General features: G+C 42.1%; 1 protein-coding gene across 1 annotated transcript; it reads right to left on the reverse strand.

The window, feature by feature from the left end:
• Window positions 1–11,032: 11,032 nt before the first annotated feature.
• On the reverse strand, window positions 11,033–12,685 carry LOC126484948 (piggyBac transposable element-derived protein 4-like). The gene has a single exon (XM_050108549.1). The coding sequence runs from the start codon at window positions 12,683–12,685 to the stop codon at window positions 11,033–11,035; it is 1,653 nt and encodes a 550-aa protein (XP_049964506.1).
• Between the last annotated feature and the right edge of the window lie 719 nt (window positions 12,686–13,404).

The raw sequence follows: 13,404 nt of genomic DNA on the forward strand, positions 1-13,404 counted from the left end.
CGGGTGAAACATTAATCAACCGCAGAACCAGTAGCTCTAATACATTGTATCACCTCATCTAACATAGACAATGGCTTCAAAAGGCGAGAAAGAGCGGTCACAAGTGTGTACACTTACATCACTCATTGCTGACATGATGCAATAGCGCTACAAAGTGTAGACTTCTTCGTTGTTACGTTTCACCTGTTCTTCCAAAAGTTCCCAGACATTTTCGGTGGAACTAAGTATGGATGATTATAGGACTAGCCAACCTGCGATTTTGTGCTTCCGAGTTTTCCAAACCGGAAGTGTTTGCATATAGCCGAGTGAACATAAATGTTTCTCTTCTTGGAAGACGGGGTTTACAACAACATACTTATCATGAAGACACACAAGGAAGATGAACACTTGGACACACAGAATGTTGAAATAAATATCGTTCTCGATTCCACGTTTTGGTCCAGTAAATAACCCCAAAACGTCACAGAACCAAGCTAGACTTGAATTGAACCCTCCAGATGCTGTAGGTTAAACGCCTCAATAGACTGTAGGTGCATTCGGCGACTTGCATCTTGTGACACAGGCAAAATCGTGTCCTGTCGGACTACGGCACACGCCCCCACATACAGTTCCTGTGTTCGTTGTCTCATTGAAGATGTGACTTAGAAATTTGTAACGTCAGTCACTAGCCGACAAGGGTACATCTAGAACCGGGATGCAACAGTTTTGTCTTTATAAATAATGAATTTGGTAAGAAGGCGTCAGTCTTTGTGCAGCCGCTGGAGCAACAGCATTGGACCGCTCACACAGAAGATGCCACGATATTATAGATGGAGAAGTCGAACCCGCCCGACAGTTTGTAAAACAATCGATAATACTGCTATTACTACCAAGAACTATGTTGGCGCACAAGTAATTCTGCATCGTCCTTCAGTGTTTTGTGGTTGTGTTCTGAACTTTACGCTTACGAATAATGATGCCACTCAGAACGGCAATGGCTGAGTTACCGACGCTCTAATAAGTGATCCTAAAGTAGAAAGAGTACCAGGGCTCGAATCATTTAACAGTCGTGACGTCATTGCCTATCGGACATTTCAGATCTGTAAGGTGTACAACAGAGACATGGGTAAATCGTATTACATGTCCACCATGCCGTTGGTTATCAGGATCAGGAATCATCGTAAAATAAATGAATCTGAATCCATGTCAGTATGGGTCAAAGGTGTTGATAACTGTAAGAAAATAAAACTAGTTGGTGATCTCATTCATTATTACAGAAATTAATTGAAGTTATCCTTTTACTGTGGTTTAAAATACCCTTGTGCCACTTACCCAACTCCGAATTTCATTGCATGCATTTTTCTTTGTAATTTTTGCTTGAAAACTTGTAGAAAATGATCTGCATTCACCGTCAGCAGTACGTTCTGTCGATTATGATATCGATTATCGTAGACAAAGCATGACAGTATCCTCCAATCCGTCTTGGTTAGTAACTTTTGTCACACCTGTCCTTATTCCATTTTACCATGGCTACGAGCGATCAACTGTACCTTGTACGCATACTGAGAAGTCCACGTTGATACGTCAGTAAATCGAGGGGATTCGTTCGTGGTGTGTTCATGGGGGCGTCGAAACAAGATAGCTCCTTTCTTTCTGTACTTCTCTACGTCGATCTTTCTCACGCCGCTGATTCCGTACAACTGAATCGAATACACACACCACTTTGCTCCCGTGACTTAGGTTATCGGTGGAAAATCTTACGAATATTTATCGGTTACAAGTTCTTCATCACCTCAGCGGTGAATAATATTTTCTACGATGATTATGTTATCGTATTTTATTGCTGTGATAAGTAGTTCCTCTAAGAGGCTTTCAGTACACTGGCATTCTTCATGCATTCATTATCTCTGTAGTTTGCCAAACTAGCTTTGTTGCGTAGTTGGTCACCTGTATGTATCAGAGTTATCTTCATTTTCTATGATGCTCAACACTGAGTTTCATTTAACCTGATATGTTACGTTGTTGCTATTTAAACTGTTACTATCTTAATTTCTGACATCGTGTCTGATTAGTTTCTTTCTCTCCAACTTTGTTTTTTAATTTTGAAATTGCACATTATTATCTTATAAATATTCCGATTCTGCAATGATTAAGAATCTCCTTAGAGTCTAAATTGTCTTCATTTTTGAAAAAATATACTAAGTACCAAAATTAGTTACACCTCGTGTTTTCCAAATCCATTTTCTATTTAGTTTCTTACGGGAAAGGGCCTAAAGGTCAACAAGGCGTTGTTCTCAATATGCTCACCCATGCTTAACTTTCTCTTTAAAATTAGTCTTTTTATCGTGTAGAGCATACTTACTGTCATTTATTGGTTTTTGTAAGTCTTTGGGGAAGTCTTCTTCCAACACACGTACATACAATTGAATGATATCCATTGTATATTTTCTGGTTATATTTAAAACCGTTTGTGGTATGCTGTGTAGGAGACCTTCGATATCAGTAGTGATAAGATTAATTTTCTTGTTTACTACCAAGATTGAAGTTCAATATTTTACAAGCTCTGTTCCACAGTGATACATTATACAGTGTATTGCAGAAATGTTGCAACCAACTTCGAGGACGTTCTGAGAAACAAATCGAGGACTTGAACCAGTGACCCGAAATCTCATCCATAGAAGTGCACAGTGCTGAAGTTGTGCCTGAAGGGACTCTCTCAGAACAAAAAAGTGTGTAAAAATGTAGTGTAGCAGATAATATCGTTACTACAGTACAGACTACGTAAATTAAAGAACATGTGTCACATAGAAATTACGTGTCCTCCCCTGATAAATTGTTCATCAGTGCAACATAAACATAAAATTTTATACTCTTTCTTCCGCATCTTTGCTGAATTAATGAATCCTTGCAGGCACGTGTTTACTTTTCTCATTTGTTCTCTTTATTGTGTGACTTGAATAGCTAGCAGTTCCTGGAACCCTCTTCAGTATAGTTTCTGATGAAATGTTTACGTTCTAGTTTGCTTTTATGACGAATTAAATAGCACTGCGTATAATTAAATATGCCTGGTTCTGAGGAAAATGGTATGCAGATATGGTGTGAGAAGACTGCGATGCTATGTAGTAAGGAGACAGCAGTGAGAACGCTTGAATCATACAGGTCAGAAGGTGACCTGTAAACTGAGGCAGCAAGACCCTTCAAATCAAACGAATGCAGTCGTTCATAACGGAGGACGAGAATGCATGCCTTTCTGCGCTGAGGCCATAGTATTTTGCTCGATCTCTACCAGTAGCGGTGCCGGTCTCCCGCATCGTCCCCTACGTTCCTCGGAGTATGGGCCCTCATCATCTACCAGTAGCTCAAAGGCCTCTGGCTGGATCAGTTATATATAACCAGATCGTTCTCCGTAATATTTTTCAAGTTACGATTGATGATCATCTCTCAGTACTTAAAAATGATTACCTTAGCCAGTTTTTAAATATTTATAGGTTCATCAAGAGTTTGTTAACAACTTTTAGGAAACAGATATTGCTGACATGTCCTCCTGTTCTTTCTCTGTCCATCCTCTTCTCCCCCTCTCTGTCCACATCCTCATCTCTCCTCTCTCTACCCATCTACTCCTCCTTTTCCCTCCATCCATTACCTCTTTCCACATCTCTGTTTGCCCAAGTCCTCCTCCCTGATCTTCCTATCGGTCTCATCCTCCCCTCTCTCTCTCTGTATATGCCTTTCTACCGCATCCTCTCTCTATCCTCCCCCTAAGACACTCAGTGCCTAAAAGGCATGCCGATTTTAGTCACACAACAAACCTTTGAAGCATGGCAGCCTCACGTCAGTGGTAGGAAACTCTTTTTTGGCCAGACCGTATCTCTGCCTGTGTGGGATACAGGAGGCTCTGAACGCCTCCCCCCTCCCCCTCTCCTCTACAGATTCCTACAAGGCATGCAGAATGTGAACAAACCTGGACCAAGTAGTTGCGGGTAGATGCTGGACATGGGTAGATGCTGGACATGGGCAGATTATCCTGTTTCCAGTTTTGGTATGTATAAGTATAGAAACTCTCCATGGAAAGGTCTCAGTGATGGTGGCAGATAAAACAGGCCACTACTATTCCCATGCAACACGCCTTTTGTCCCAGGCAGTCTCTATGGGAGGGGTTGAATAAACACAATTTTGACCTGTCTCCAGTCCTAATAGAGATAGGAGGCTATAATCCCCACAGTGCTGACTCCTGACGTTTGTGTGAAAAATGTTGTTGAAATCGATTCACGGCTGTGGGGGAGATCTCAGACTTACATAGATACACACAGGCTGTTTTATATCTTTCACCTCACACCCTTACTCCCTTCCACCTATGTTCCCAACCACACAACCTTTTCATGGGCTGACTGCCTCCATCCATACTCCACATGCTTCCTGAACATCACTCTCCTCCCTCCTCTCTCTTTGTATCCCTCCTTTCTAATCTCTCTGTCAATCTCTTCCTACAACTCACTCTTTGTCTGTATCCCCCACTCCCTCTTTCAGTCTGTCTCCTCCACTGCACTCTCTCTCTCTCTCTCTCTCTCTCTCTCTCTCTTCATCTCTTACCCCCCCCCCCCCCACCCATCCTCCTATCAAACTCTCTCTGTCTTCTCCTGCTACCTATCAGTCTGTCCAACTCTTCCTCCTTGTCATTCTTACTATCTGTCTGTCTCATCCTGCGCCCTATTCTCTCATTGTCTATCTTCTACTCTCACATCTCTTTTCTGTTTATTTCCTCCCGGTCCACTACCCTGTGAATCTCATCCTGTCAACCTCTCCTTTCCTATCTCCTCCTGCCCCCACTCTCTGTCTCTCCATCCCACCTCTCCCAATTCAATACCTCCTGCCCCCACTCCCTATCCATCTAATCTTGCTCCCTCTCCCTATCATTTTCCTCTCCCTCCTAGCTCTTTATCCATATTCTCCTGCTCCTAGCTCTGTCAGCCTCATCCACATCCTCATCCTCCTCCTCCTCCCCTTGCTCCTCCTATTCCCTCTCTACATATTTCTCCTCCATTCGCTATTTCTTTCAGCCCCTCTGTCTGCACCTTGACATTTCTCTCTAAATCCATTCCTTCCTGCCCCCTGCCCATGCGAAAGTAAGCGTTAATGGCTTGCTCCTGCCACATGTGTTTGGAGGTAAGAACCAAGCTCGAAACGTTTTACTCCAACACCTGTAGTTATTGTCCTGCATATGAAGTAAATGCTGATGTAATGTTGTTCAGTACAGTGCCCTCAGTCAGCAATATAAGTGTGGGACAGGGATATGCTACTTCAGTTTACATCGAGTCATTTTAAGAAAGAGCTTGGCAATACCTGTCCACTGATCAGTATGTCGTTCATTCCCTCTGGCCTCAATGCATGGCCTGATTTGGTTGGGAAGAGTGTCATAAAAACTTTCATTTCCCTCCCTGAGGGAAGCTGGTCCACAACGCTTGTATCCGTGATCTCCCTGATTGGACACAATCTGGTCCCATAGACATTCTAACTAGGACAGATCTCGGTTTCGTCCTAGGCATGAGAGCGTTTCAGCGTCGTGCACATGGCTCATACAGATACTTGTCACGTGTGGACCACCATCGTCATGTTGAAAAATAGCACCAGAAAACTATAGCACGTGAGTTAACACATGAGGATGCAGGATGTCCACGACATACCGTTGTGGCATCAGAGTTATCTCAACCAATACCAGTTTTGACTTGAAGTAACTTTATGGCTTCACACACTGTGGCGCTAAACTTAACACCGCTGTGCCCCTCCAAAACATTCGAAGAGCGGAACCTCTCTCCAATCGCCGACATACTCATTGAGAATGGGCGTCTGACATACTAAACACAATGCGACGCCATTCATCATCAGTCTTTGCCTCCCTGCCACGAAGGTGTTAAATGGCAGCCTACAGCTGGGACGGTAAGGCCTATTTCACGTGCCCCTGCACCCCAGCTAGTGGCGCGGGATAATACAGAATGTGGCACGGGTCCACAGCATTTTCTCGAATGGCAAGCATAGATCTGAAGGGGTCTCTATCTGCTTGGTGCACAATATCGAGATCGTCGACAACGAACTAGCCTGTCCGTAATTTTTCTTTCACTCTAATTTCCAGTCACTGTAACATCAGAATGCCCTACATAGCTATATGTTGTACGATTAGATCAAAGAGTCAAATGGAGACCTACAACAAGGCAAGACCCTTTTCAACGTCTGCCAGGCTGTGAAGACGCTGCATTGCACAAGTGTGCTGCACCTCTGTGTCCTTCCCAGTGATCAATCAACATATGATGCCGTTCACTCCCTTCATGTGCATTAACAGGCCAGGTAACGACACCAAACCAGCCTGTTGCCCATTATACCGGTCAAGGACAATTACAACTCTAATCATTTACATACCCACAAATGATGTGTAAGTGTATGAAGCTACATTTACACGTCTTCCAGCCGCTTCAGTTTGTTTTTTGTTTTTTTTCAAGCAGTGTTTATGCACACTACATTTGTGACACTCCGGTAGTGTTGAGAAATAACTGTCAAATTGGCATGATTGTAGAACTTGCTTGGATACACAACTGCATATCAGCACTACCACACGATGTAGGTAGCAGTATTGTGGTCTACATTCCATTTATGGAGAAGTATTGAGCAGCAGGTTCCTCATTCAGAAATCACATTTCAATTATGGTTGACTGTGAGTAGTTGCGAAAACTTCATCGTTTCAGAAGTGTAAGAGTTCTGCGTACAGCGTCATGATCAAATGTGCCAAGCGTCCGGCATGATAGGATGGGAGTCGTTGAGTACACAACACGATTATTTTTCGACTGGTTTAATATTGGCTTCTATTATTTTGCCAGTCTTATAACATTATGTCCACCTTCGTAAGTGAGTAGTCATCAAGGCAGGCTGGCATGCGGAGGATCTATGTTCGATTTCCGATACCGCCATTAATTTTTCCTTCGTGGTAGGACCGGAAATCAGTGGAATCAACCTCGCGGGGCCAATTGAGGAGCTACTTGACTAACAAGTGGCGGCCGCAGGTCGCGAAAACTGACAACGGCCAGGAGAGCGGTGTGTTGACCCACGCTCCTCCATACTGCGTCCAGTGATACCACTGGAAGATTCCACTGCAACGAAACACGCCTTTGTTTTAAGGGTGTCTATCCCGTATTCTATATCGTGTCCGTGACACTCTCACCCGTATATCGCGATAATACAAAGCATGCTGCTCTTCTTTGAACGTCGACATGACATGGTACAGGCTATGGGATAGACGCCATTAAAACAAAGGCGTTTCTCGTTGCAGCGGAACCTTCTCACGAAATTTCAATCACCATCTTTCTGCTCTTAATGCGAAAGTAATTTGTTGACGCCGAACTACATAGGGAGGAACGATAATCATAATGATATAATGGAAAGCAGAGCTCTTACGGTAGATATAGGCGGTCGATTTTTCCACTCGGTGTTCGAGATTGTAGTGATAAAGCAAGACATGTTTCAGCACTTTTTGTACTATCTTCAGTGGGTTATTTTTTATTTTCTTACTTACATGATGCTATTGCACATTTATGTTGGTTGCTAGTCTGCTACCCTGTCGATCAACCCTCTGCCAGGCACTTAAGTATGATTAGCAGAGTATCCATGTGGATGTGTATTTAGATAACATGGAGGTCGGTGGTACCGATGTACCCGTCGAGTCCTGTGGACGAAGTTACTTCCATGTTGCTATTTCATTTCAGCGTAACAATTAAACCCAACACCTTCTACACTGAAGCGCCGGAAAAACTGGTGTAGGCATGCGTATTCAAATACAGAGTCATGTAAACAGGCGGAATACAGCGCTGGAGTCGGCAACGCCTATATAAGAGAACAAGTGTCAGGCGCAGTTGTTAGATCTGTTACTACTACTACAAGGGCACGTTATCAAGATTTAAGCGAGTTTGAAAGTGATGTTACAGTCGGCGCACGAGCGATGGAACACAGCGTCTCTGAGGTAGCGATGAAGTGGGGATTTTCACATACGACCATTTCACGTGTGTACCGTGTTGATCAGGAATCGGGGAAAACATCAAATTTCGGACATCGCTGATGCTGAAAAAGATCCTGCAGGAACGGGACTAATGACGACTGAAGAGAATTGTTCAACGTGACAGAAACGTAACTCTTCCGCAAATAGCTGCAGGTTTCAATGCTAGGCCATCAACAAGTGTCAGCGTGCCAATCATTATACGAAACATCATCGATGTGGGACTACTATTGTCCTTTACTGATCCTTAAGATGCCACGTTAACTTTTCCAGCATGCCGTACCAGATGTGTCACAAACCTGCCCTTTTGCTTATCAATGTTTATAAGGAATAATTTACTCCATTTTATTTATCTTTCGTGAACAGTGATTTCATTTCGAAATGTAATACTAGGTATTACTGACTATAATTGCAGCATCGTGTTCGAAATACACGGAGAAAAATAATTTTACGTGACGTCACACTGCTTGCTAACGTTCGTAATTTTTGAAGATATTTTTATTTATACTGTCCAGTCACATGTTTATAGCATGGTCAATGATACGATTCGCTGATGACATTGCTATCCTGAGTGAAAGTGAAGAAGAATTAAATGATCTGCTGAACGGAATGAACAGTCTAATGAGTACACAGTATGGTTTGAGAGTAAATCGGAGAAATACGAAGGTAATGAGAAGTAGTAGAAATGAGAATAGTGAGAAACTTAACATCAGGATTGATGGTCACGAAGTCAATGAAGTTAAGGAATTCTGCTACCTAGGCAGTAAAATAACCAATGACGGACGGAGCAAGGAGGACATCAAAAGCAGACTCGCTATTGCAAAAAAGGCATTTCTGGCTAAGACAAGTCAACTAATATCAAATACCGGCCTCAATTTGAGGAAGAAATTTCTGAGGATGTACGTCTGGAGTACAGCATTGTTTGGTAGTGAAACATGGACTGTGGGAAAACCGGAACAGAAGAGAATAGAAGCATTTGAGATGTGGTGCTATAGACGAATGTTGAAAATTAGGTGGACTGATAAGGTAAGGAATGAGGAGGTTCTACGCAGAATCGGAGAGGAAAGAAATATGTGGAAAACACTGATAAGGAGAAGGGACAGGATGATAGGACATCTGCTCAGACATGAGGGAATGACTTCCATGGTACTAGAGGGAGCTGTAGAGGGCAAAAACTGTAGAGGAAGACAGAGATTGGAATACGTCACACAAATAATTGAGGACGTAGGTTGCAAGTGCTACTCTGAGATGAAGAGATTAGCACAGGAAAGGAATTCGATTCGTGGCGGGCCGCATCAAACCAGTCAGTAGACTGATGACCAAAAAAAAAAAAAAAAAAAGAAAAAGATAGTTTCCTTTAATATGCACTTCTCACGAGAAATGAATTGTATTTGGACACTGCATCTTTAATCCGCAAACAATCATATTTCGTATTGTGGAGGGTTATTGCTATTTGGTGCTGTTCATAATCCGGTTGTAGGCAGTTTGCTAAATGTGTTCTTCTTTGTAATACTGTATTATCGCTCCGATATATTCGAATCGGTAGGAAGCATGTATATGAGAATTTAACTTTGGAATACGCCTAATGTACGGTCCACGTCACGATTGCCAACGCGACCGAAAAATCGGCCATTGTCATTACTTCAGTCCCGAATTCTTACAGTCAGAATGGTAAAGTACAGAACGTCTTCATCAGCAGTTTAAATGGATAGATTTTCAGAAAATACTTGCTGACTTCCTACATTACGCCCTTTACACGTACTTTCACTACTGAAGTTTAATGTCTGAGTCACGGACTGGTCAAAAGCTTATGTGGATACACTGAAATTCATTTAAATAACAAACCGATCCTGTCTAAGAACCTGTGTGCTTTTCACGTAAGTAAAATTCATAAACATAGACTGACCCTTTGGCAAGAGTGTGTTTTTGTATTCGAAAAGTAGTTTACACTCTGCTAGTGCGTATTCCGCCTACTCGGCACGATAAAAATTTGGATGATGAGCAAATCCCATAGTAAAAACATCGTTGTAGAACAGCGAGATAGTGTAGATATTTTCTAATATTCCAGGCAGCCTTTTGACCATCAGATGCTACCGTATGTGGTAATCAATAATGAAAACGATGAAAAGTAGTATTACATTATTAGTAGTCCGTTCGACAATATAATTGTGCATTGGTGTATCGTAGTTAGTTCTCATAGAACAAATTAGAGGATGTTGCATTTAAATGGTGGTATTAAATCACATGGCAACGCTTACTAAGGTATTGGGATCCAATGGGATCTGAGCAGCATAAAAGTAACATCGACACGGAGTTGAATGAAATAAAGTTAGATCAAGGAAGAAGGAGTCGTAAACGAACAGAAGAGTTAAATTGTTTCAAATTACATGGAGAAGGAACAACATTGTGTTATTCTAGGACCTCCAGGCCCAATGACAACGTTCTGTCAGCCTTGGAAGATGTTGATCGCCCAGCCATGGACCACTATAAACTTCATTTAGCATTTCACACCAGCGATTCTCCAATTTCTTGTTGGTGTAATTTCCTTTCAACAGAGCACTATGTCTCGCACGCGGTTAATCTGTCATTTTGCGCTAGTTGCCCATTTCCTGTTCAAATGGCTCTGAGCACTATGGGACTTAACTTCTGAAGTCATCAGTCCCCTAGAACTTAGAACTACTTAAACCTAACACTCTCTGTACCAGGCCTATTTTATGCACCCGTCCCTAGAAACCGGGCAATTTTACCAATATTAAAAAAATTACTGCATCAAATCTACTGTTTGGATTGTGGCAAATTTGGTACCATCTTGAAGCTGCACATTTCTACTTTAATTCTGAGTGAAAGAAACTACTTTACAATGCACAGCTTTAAGGTACAGTTATAGAAATCACTTAGATGTTTTAAGAATTTAGAAAAAGTCATACGAATAAGGGAATACAATTGTGATTTATTTTTAACCAAAATTGTGGCACTACATTACATGTTTCTGATAGTATACAGTATTACATATAAATTTCACACAGAATCATATTGTTTTTTAGTGTGGAAAATTTTAAAGCAAGGTTCCAGGCAGAGTGCAACGCCACACTGTTCACATTCGTATCGTGTCTCTTTGCGAGAAGCCTTGCCACTCTGTTTCTTGCTCCTGGAACTGCACACGTGACACACACGAGCAGCATACTTCTTAGTAGTTGCAGGTATGTGCTGCAAAAAATGTCTCTTTGTTAGCCGACCTACAGTTCCTTCATTTCTTGGAATGAATTCAAGTGTGTCGTCTTCAACAAGCTGAACTGCAAGCACTGTTATAAAGTCTGTTATTGTAATTTTCTTCCTGTGCACTGCATTGTACAGCCAAAATGCATTTGATACTCCCATAAGCAGCAAATGGAAATATAATTTTCGCCACCATTTCACAGTTCTGTGCTGGAACGGATTGTACTGCAGGCGTTGGTCTCCAATATCCACTCCAATTTTATTGAGGTTGTAATCAAGTACCTGAAGTGGTTTCAATACTACAGACCCATTTCTCTTAGTATGCGTACCAAATGTTGCTTGATGCCTTGTAGACAATGTATACACATCTCTCTTATCTTTCCACTTCATTGCCAATACATTATCTTTACGCCGAAAAGACATTTCGCCCTTTTTCAGCTTAGCAGATACTAAATCTTTAGGCAATCCTTTCCTGGATTTGTTCACAGTACCAACAGCTCCAGTGCCTTTCTCTGCCAGTTGCTGAAATAGCTCTGGACTGGAATAAAATCGATCTAAATACACAGTGTGGCCTTTGTTCAGCAAGCTGCTGTCAGACAACAATCGCAAAATAACCGCAGACGAAGAATTGTCAACAATATGCTTACCAGCATAAACTTCAAAATTTACAACATAGCCACTACTGGCTTCAGCAACAGCATATACTTTCAGTCCATACTTATGAGGCTTATTTTGCATGTAAACACGGAAACTCACACGACCTCGAAATGGGCAAATTCCTTCATCAATTGTCACTTTTTCTGAGGGACGATATGCCTGGATACATCGCTCCTTCAAATTATTATAATATGGCAAAACTTTGTAAAGTGGATGAAATCCATCTTCGCCTGGTTTTTTCTGATTTGAATTGTCAACAAGATGCAAGCATGACAGTATCTGAGTGAAACGCAAACGGCTCATGACATGGGGACAAAAGTTACAACTAAGAACAGGATTAGTGCTCCAATGGTCCGCAATTTTGGGCTTTTTCGAAACACACATGTGGAAAATAATACCCAAGAAACGCCTCATCTCACTTATAGTCACTGGCTTCCACGAACTCAAAACTGAATGGGGCTTCAGATTATTTCCTCTTCTTTTCTTCTGTATTGTCTGTGATGCATACAAATTTGTCTGTCTCTTGAGTTCATTTACGTCACTGTCAGTAAGGAACACTTTACTGCAATCCAGTACAGAACTCGACTCATCAATATCCACTAGTATCTGCCTGGGTGTCGTGTTGACAGGCAGAGGTCGGTAGGTGTCAACTGCAGTCCACTCACTGTCTTTCGGATACGGCACAGCTGCTGGATTTGAAGCAACACCTTCAACATCATTCTCGTCTTCATCTGAAGACAAACTGTCATCAATCTCGTCTTCTAAAAAGAATATCACATTATGTGTAACTACATACATCGTTTACACATGTTCAACAGATATGTGCGTACTGCACAATTACGTGGAAAATTCGGAAATACGTACCTTCAAACACACCATTGCATTCAGAATCGTCTGAATCACTCTCTACATTATCCAGAGTGTCGCTATGATTGATCAAATCCGCAATTTCTGCGTCTGATAAACCGCGCCGAAACATGATGACAAACAACTGAATGATATACAGACTGAGAACGCAAAGATAAGTTTTAACATGAATTACAGCGCTGCCGTGACATCTATGGACGCATTTTGTTAATAAACATCTGAAAAACGTATAGCGCTGGCCAAACCCGTAGAAATAACGTTGCAGTGTTTTGAATGAAATTAAATGTAGCGGCCCGTAAATTTTACGGGCTTGGTGATTTTCGCGCGATCCCAGGCCCGTAAATTTTACGGGCTTGGCGCTTAGAGTGCTAACCAACCTAAAGACATCACACACATCCATGCACGACGAAAGGATTCGAACCTGTGACCATAGCGGTCGCGCGGTTTCAAACTGTAACACTTAGAGCCGCTCAGCCACCCCGGCCGGCTCCAGTCTCGGAAAGACCCCTGTAATCATGAGGGACTTTCTGAAGAAGTCTTCAGTTCGTGTGCCCATTTATCCAAACCTTCCTCAAATTATTGTGCCTGGAAACTAATACTGGGACCTTACAAACGATCCCTGCCTTTGCGCCGTGTAACTGAGATGTTCT

This window comes from Schistocerca serialis, chromosome 6 (assembly GCF_023864345.2).
Source record: "Schistocerca serialis cubense isolate TAMUIC-IGC-003099 chromosome 6, iqSchSeri2.2, whole genome shotgun sequence".
NCBI lineage: Eukaryota > Metazoa > Arthropoda > Insecta > Orthoptera > Acrididae > Schistocerca > Schistocerca serialis.

What these genes read in the sequence shown, in the direction of transcription:
- LOC126484948 (XM_050108549.1), bottom strand. Translation starts at nt 12,685, where the DNA reads ATGTATGTAGTTACACATAATGTGATATTCTTTTTAGAAGACGAGATT.